Raw genomic sequence first — 7,120 nt, forward strand, 5'->3', positions numbered from 1 at the left:
TTGTGTGACTGCGACCGCCTCGCTCGCGCGAGACTTTCAAGCCTCGCGCAGTGGTGTTTTCATGCAATGTGCCCATGAATGTGCCTGACAAGGCGGCGATCAATTCTGCCCAGGCCTCGCTCATCTCGAACGAACATACCAGCGTGTCTGCAACATAACTGTCAGTTTGAGTCAGACCGGAAGTGCTTTGTTTTGAAGAGGATTTTTTTTGTATCTTTTGTTTTTGCATCGCAGCCATTGATACATCAGCACCAGAATCTTCTTAACACAACCGTCTATGTTTCGCTGTTTCTTGTACGTTTATTATAACCGAGTATTTTATTTTAATTTTTAATCAACAAACAGTGGTGGGAGAAACACTCAGCAAAATAACAAAAACTGATTTTCCATTAAAACATAGCCAGGAGTTGGAGTCCCAAAAGCTTCTTTTTTAGGAACTAAAAGGTTCCTCCAGCGTTTTCTGTTGTCTATTAGTTTCCTTAGTTATCTAAAGGCTGAAGAATACGAAGATGTGTCTGCTGACTTGTATGCTGTTTTCTGAGCATACACCCATGCTATTGATTTCCTTTTGTTTTCTTTTTTTCATGTCAGAGCTGCATAAGTCTATTTTCTAACTCTCCCTGTTTTGAATACTGAACTTGCTCGTGTATGACGGTGAAACTGAGAGCCACTACTTCCTCAGAACATTGTAAATATTTAAGCAAGGTATGGAAACACATCCAGAAGCTCAAACTACTTGCTGCTCCCCTGGCCCTCTGAATGCTGTAAGAACTCAACCATTTGGAAATGTTCAATGCAGCAAAACCAAGCCAAAACCTCCCTGTATTTTAAGACAATAGAACCCCCTTGCAGCTACCTTTTGGGGGGTAAAGTATACTTTATTTATATTTAGGTAAAGATTGCTAGTAAGGGTCACAAACTAAATCTAAGGGCTGACCCCCTTTAAGTCTGGAATTTAAAAAATATAAAATCTTTCAGTGATCTATTTCATTAACAGTAATATAAAAACATGTTGCAATCTTTACTTTGTTATATTTGTTATCCAAGAAATGATTTAGGCATCTGGTGGTTTCATTGCACCACCTCTTCCCTGTGCACTTTACCTTGTTTCCTTCCACCATCAGAGGTCCCCATTCATTGAGAAATGGCACCATTCTGCATTTGTAATAATGTGTTGTTTAAAACTGCAGTCTAAAATGTCATAATTTGATAGTTACTTTGGTGTACAGTTAGTTCCTTACTGTGGACATCTAAAAGTCCCTCACTGTTTGATGTAAAGAATAACAAACGTTAAGTATTTGTGGAATTGCTTTTATTACCAACAGTTACTTTGCCTGTGGGATGAGTACCGTAATAGAAGCGAACAAGAATGCAGTCAATGAGTAAGCTTTATTTTTCTGACATTCAAGGCACACATTACAACTCATTAGACTGGGACGCATGCCATTTTAATATTCCTCCCCTTCATCTTCCTCCTCCCCAATACTGTCGGCCCCAACCTCCTCATAATCCTTCTCCAGAGCGGCCATGTCCTCTCTAGCCTCGGAGAACTCTCCCTCCTCCATACCCTCACCCACATACCAGTGAACAAAGGCACGCTTAGCGTACATCAGGTCAAACTTGTGGTCGAGACGAGCCCAGGCCTCTGCAATAGCAGTGGTGTTGCTCAGCATGCACACAGCCCTCTGGACCTTGGCCAGGTCACCACCAGGAACTACAGTGGGGGGCTGGTAGTTGATACCAACCTTGAAACCAGTGGGGCACCAGTCCACAAACTGGATGGTGCGCTTTGTTTTGATGGTGGCTATGGCAGCATTCACATCCTTAGGCACCACATCACCACGGTACAAAAGGCAGCAGGCCATGTATTTGCCGTGGCGAGGGTCGCATTTTACCAACTGGTTTGCTGGCTCAAAGCAGGAGTTTGTGATTTCTGATACCGTCAACTGCTCATGATAAGCCTTCTCGGCAGAGATGACAGGGGCATAGGTGGCCAGAGGGAAGTGGATACGGGGATATGGCACCAAATTGGTCTGGAACTCTGTCAGATCAACATTGAGGGCACCATCGAAACGAAGGGAAGCTGTGATGGAGGAAACAATCTGACTGATCAACCTGTTAAGATTAGTGTAACTGGGACGCTCGATATCGAGGTTTCTACGGCAGATATCGTAGATGGCCTCGTTATCTACCATGAAGGCACAGTCAGAGTGCTCCAGGGTGGTGTGGGTGGTCAGGATGGAGTTGTAGGGCTCCACCACAGCGGTGGACACCTGGGGAGCTGGGTAGATGGAGAACTCCAGCTTGGACTTCTTGCCGTAGTCGACTGACAGACGCTCCATCAGCAGGGAGGTGAAACCAGAGCCGGTGCCACCTCCGAAGCTGTGGAAGACCAGGAAGCCCTGAAGGCCGGTGCACTGGTCAGACTGAGGACAGAGAGGGAGAGACAGTGATTATATATTAGTCACAGTTATGTCATGTAATCAGACATTCTGGAAAAAATTAGTAATTGATTCGTCCTGATATCAAGTTACCCACCAGCTTGCGGATCCTGTCCAGCACCAAGTCGATTATCTCTTTGCCGATGGTGTAGTGTCCACGGGCGTAGTTGTTGGCAGCATCCTCCTTACCAGTGATCAGCTGCTCAGGGTGGAACAGCTGGCGGTAGGTCCCAGAGCGCACCTCATCTAAGAAGATTAAGAAAAAAGGGTTTCAGTGATTGGGGTAAAACTAGAAAACACATTTATAATAAATTTTACTTTACCGATCACAGTGGGCTCCAGGTCCACAAAAACAGCTCTGGGGACGTGCTTCCCAGCTCCAGTCTCACTGAAGAAGGTGTTGAAGGAATCATCTCCTCCTCCGATGGTTTTGTCACCGGGCATCTGTCCATCCGGCTGGATCCCATGTTCCAGACAGTAAAGCTCCCAGCAGGCATTGCCAATCTGGACACCAGCCTGACCAACGTGCACTGAGATACACTCACGCTGGAGGAGGAAAACTAAGTCAGTAAGTTGCATTTAATTACATTTTGCCAAAATCTTCATGTGCTAACCATGTCTAATTAAATTATTTGTGTAACCGATCACATGTTAAAAACAGCTCAAAAGCTCAGGCCTTAAGGTAGGATTGGAAAAAAGAGGTCTTTGTAAAGAGCCAGATACCACGACATCATCATCACCTAGTCACCAGTGTTGCACATTGATGTAACCCTCTCAAAAACATCGAGTATCTGTATATACATATAAAAAAAGAAATGCATAAAAAAAAAATCCTCTAATGAGATCATGGCATTCATTTTTAAGGTGTAAAATGCCAGCCTACCAAAGGCAGACAGAGCTTTGGGTTTCATATACATGTCGCGATGCACAAACGTCTCCTAAGGCAACAATGTTCATCAAAACAAGCGTTTAATTAAGTTATCTTACAATAAAAAATTCGGGTAGCTGCCAGGCCCTTTAAATAGACCGTAGTGCAGAGGAACGTGAAAAGACTACTGATATATCCCAACTGACAGCTTACTGCGTAGATAGAAAAAGGCTTCATCAAATTAGGTCATCCTTTCCCAGCGTTACATTTCTCCAAAGGGAGAAACGATAACCGTAACAAAACATTTGACAATAAGCTAGCCAACATTAGCAAACGTTAGCAGACAAAAACGATTCAATACCTTATATAAAATTGATAATTAAATAGCGTGAGTCCGATTTAATCAAATAGTCGACTTCCCATCGTTTCATACTCACCATGTTTCCTGACGCAGTGTCTAAAGGGGTCGGAATAAGATGAAAAGACAAATTAAACTCTCACACCTGATTTACAATGAGTCTGCTGTAAGAAGAAAATGCCAAATCCACCCCGATGGAGATTTTATACTGGGTTACCACGGGGGGGCACGCGCAGCTGAATCTCATTTGTCGAGAGTCACACGAGCTCCTTTCCTATTTGTTGAACCACAACATTCGTTTTCGTCAAGTCGGCCTTTCTCAAAGCGGACATCAATGCAGGTGTTATTAAAAACATTAATCCGCCATGACAGAGTGACCGTTGTTTTCTGTATTGAACTTTTCAACCAAAAAATCACAACATAATGGATAAATAGCAATCAACATTATTACGATAAAATATAAATAGACATAAAACATATACTCTCTTATACTATATAATATAAAGCTAATAATAATAATATAGATATTGAATCAATCAGGCGTACTGCATGCTGTGTTTCTATGCAATGAAGACATTCAGAATGTAATAAAAACATTTTCACCATTATATGAAGGAAGGCATACATTTAAACAATCTAGACTTATAATGTACATGTGTAATATTTAGCTAAAATAGACATATTATACAGAAATGTGCAAACGTCAATACGCCAGTTTGAACTCCTTAAATATTGGACCTTCATGAGTCACCCTGAAAGTCTTTCCAAACAAGCGAACTAACTCATACGTATCAAGAGGGGAAATGCAACGGTTATAATATGATGTTTACAAAACACACATCCATATTTTATCAGGGTTATATTTCTTTGAAAATCTTCAAATAATAAAGGGTCTCATTTTTTAGTAAGTTGTGATTTTCAATTTGCCAAGTCACCATTCACTTTCTTCACTAAGTATGAAATATCTGAATAATTTAAGTTTCATAAACAAATTTATTAATTCAAAGTAAACTGCTTTTGAGCCACGCTCTTCAGTAGAATAAATAATATAACATTTTCTCGTATAATGGTATAAACAATGCTAGGACCCTGGAAATGAAGCAGCTATGAAAGTCAGCCATTTTTAATTTCATAGTTTACACCCAATTTTTCCTACAGTGACATGTCCCGAAAACAGGCCTCACTGCCATTACAGCTGCTGCTGTGTTCATAAGCACAACTGTGGGCACACCCCTCCTTTAGACACTACCACTACAGGTCACAATGTAACTCACAATGCTATGGGTCCCATGTCCCAGACAGTAAAGCTCCCAGCAGGCATCCCAAATCTGCACTCAGCCTGATTTAAGTAAATGGACATACACTCAAACTGGGGTACAGACAAAGGCGATTTGGATTACAGATTTGTTTAGAACCCCGAGCCTTCTGCACACATAACACAACTGCTTTCATTGTTGAAACACATAGGCCTACTTGGTACAGCAAAAACCTCTAACAAGTGGGCCGTTCAAACAAAAGTGCAAGTCATTCAAAAATAGAAGATGCTTTAGTCAGATAACCTTTAAATGAACTGCAAAACACAAAGGTGCCACTGACTGTTTCTGTTGACTTCCCATTTTGCATTTGAAGACTGTATTATTGCACACATTGTCTTTTTTTTATGATAGTAGGCCTGACCCTTTTTATTTTCTGCTCTCTGCTGTGACACAAGATCATGTCTATTGTTTGAAGGATTAGTGCTGATAGAGGGGGGTAAAATAGGTCAGACATGTTTTAGTTTGCTGTCTCTTTAAAATGCCAATCTCACCCTTAGGACTTGAATTAAAATCAGACTCACAAACTGATAAAAAGGATAGTGTGAAGCTATTGGTCAAACGAGCTGTTATGAGTTATGTTGTTTGCTGTATTGCTGTATGCTACATGAGGGTTAAAGTTACCCTGACAGAGGGCTTCAGGACCCCACAAATTAAACGGCTACTTCCTAAAAACAAATCGATGATTTGATACAAGATTTTGACTTGGAAATTGTTTTATTGATTGTAACAGACTTTTTACTTATTCTGCTAAAGAAATAGTCCCCTTAGATTCTACGGTTGAATGTACTACTTAAGGTACAGTTCACTGCAGCATTCTTAAAATCTGCCTACTTAGCTATTTAAATCTACTTTAAACTGAACATTTCCATTGATGGTGATGTGGGACAAGGTAAGCGGGGACGCAAAAATCACCGCAGCACCCGTTTGAGGTTTTCTGCCTCGTCACTGTCAAAGCTTGTTGACATTTTCTTTTGCATTAACCAGCCCATACTGTGTTTCCTTTAACGTTTACTTTGCGTGTCTGCTCCAATTTTGTCGACTCTTCTTTTCATTCAGCCTTTTTTGTGTATCTTTCAACCTCTGGTGCTTTATCTCAGTTGTTTTTGTCATCACAGTAAACTGGCTGATGGTTAACTGATACTGTGATCACAGTTGCTTCCCTAGCAACAGCGTGTTCTTTACTGTAATTGACTAATCTCAGTCGAATATTCTAAACAGCTGTGTTTTTTATTTTCCATAGTGTAATAAAATAAACTATATGTTTAATTTGTCTTGCAGTAAGCATGAAAATGAAACAATTTACAGTGATAATTAGCCACAGCAAAGAAAAGAAAGGGAGACGTCAGAAAATATCAAATGATCTGCACACTTCTCTCTCCTTAACTTGCAACTTGTACTCTTGGAACAATTATTGAAAAATATTGTGATGCGACAAGCCAGAAGAGTGCATGTGTGTCTGAGTCTGATCTGCTGACTCACCACACTCTGCCTCTAAGGGAGAGCTGCTGAAGTGCACACGCATTAAAAACCCTCTTCTTCCTGCTGCACTGACTGCTTCACATCAAGAATGAGAACAACTTAATTGTTACTGACAGACAGGAAGACTGTGACCTTTGACCCTAAAACCTCAAAAATGTCTACTGCTTGGAATATACTGCAACAACTCTATGACTTTAAAATGACCCTTTTTAACCTTGTCAGTATCCTGCTTAAGTGCATTTAACTTTATCTGACATCCGTTCACTCTTAAGTCCAGTTACAAATGACAACAGATTCAACAGCTCTGTAGCACATTTCTTAATAATGTTCTGAACATGTTATTGGCTGATTGTGTACAGCTAAAGATTCACAGATGAAACACTGTTATGCATATTTGATCTTACAAATCTGTGGTATATACCAACAAGGGAGTGTAGCTGATGTGATTTATGAGTCATGCACAGAGAGCTAATATTATACAGCTTCAGAGACATTAACATCAATCATATTTACTACATATATCCTGGACCCAAAATGGACAAACATTCGATTGGCATTGAACACCAACTTATATTAAGTTTTTAACAACAAATTGTTGCTCGAACTACTGACACGGTTTATATTTGTATGGATGAATAAAAGACAAACTAGCTTTCTT

At 40.5% G+C, this 7,120-nt stretch overlaps 1 protein-coding gene across 1 annotated transcript; it reads right to left on the minus strand.

Annotated features, from left to right (window-relative positions):
- Window positions 1–1,290: 1,290 nt before the first annotated feature.
- On the minus strand, window positions 1,291–3,842 carry LOC138589319 (tubulin alpha-1C chain-like). Its single transcript, XM_069659548.1, has 4 exons — window positions 3,747–3,842; window positions 2,765–2,987; window positions 2,539–2,687; window positions 1,291–2,426 (listed from the first exon to the last, which is right to left on the minus strand). The coding sequence occupies exons 1-4, from the start codon at window positions 3,747–3,749 to the stop codon at window positions 1,449–1,451; spliced, it is 1,353 nt and encodes a 450-aa protein (XP_069515649.1). The 5' UTR covers window positions 3,750–3,842; the 3' UTR covers window positions 1,291–1,448.
- Window positions 3,843–7,120: the final 3,278 nt, after the last annotated feature.

The sequence above is a fragment of the Semicossyphus pulcher genome, unplaced genomic scaffold (genome assembly GCF_022749685.1).
Source record: "Semicossyphus pulcher isolate SPU_LCO1_2020_fin unplaced genomic scaffold, fSemPul1.0.p SCAF_13, whole genome shotgun sequence".
Classification (NCBI taxonomy): Eukaryota; Metazoa; Chordata; class Actinopteri; order Labriformes; family Labridae; genus Semicossyphus; species Semicossyphus pulcher.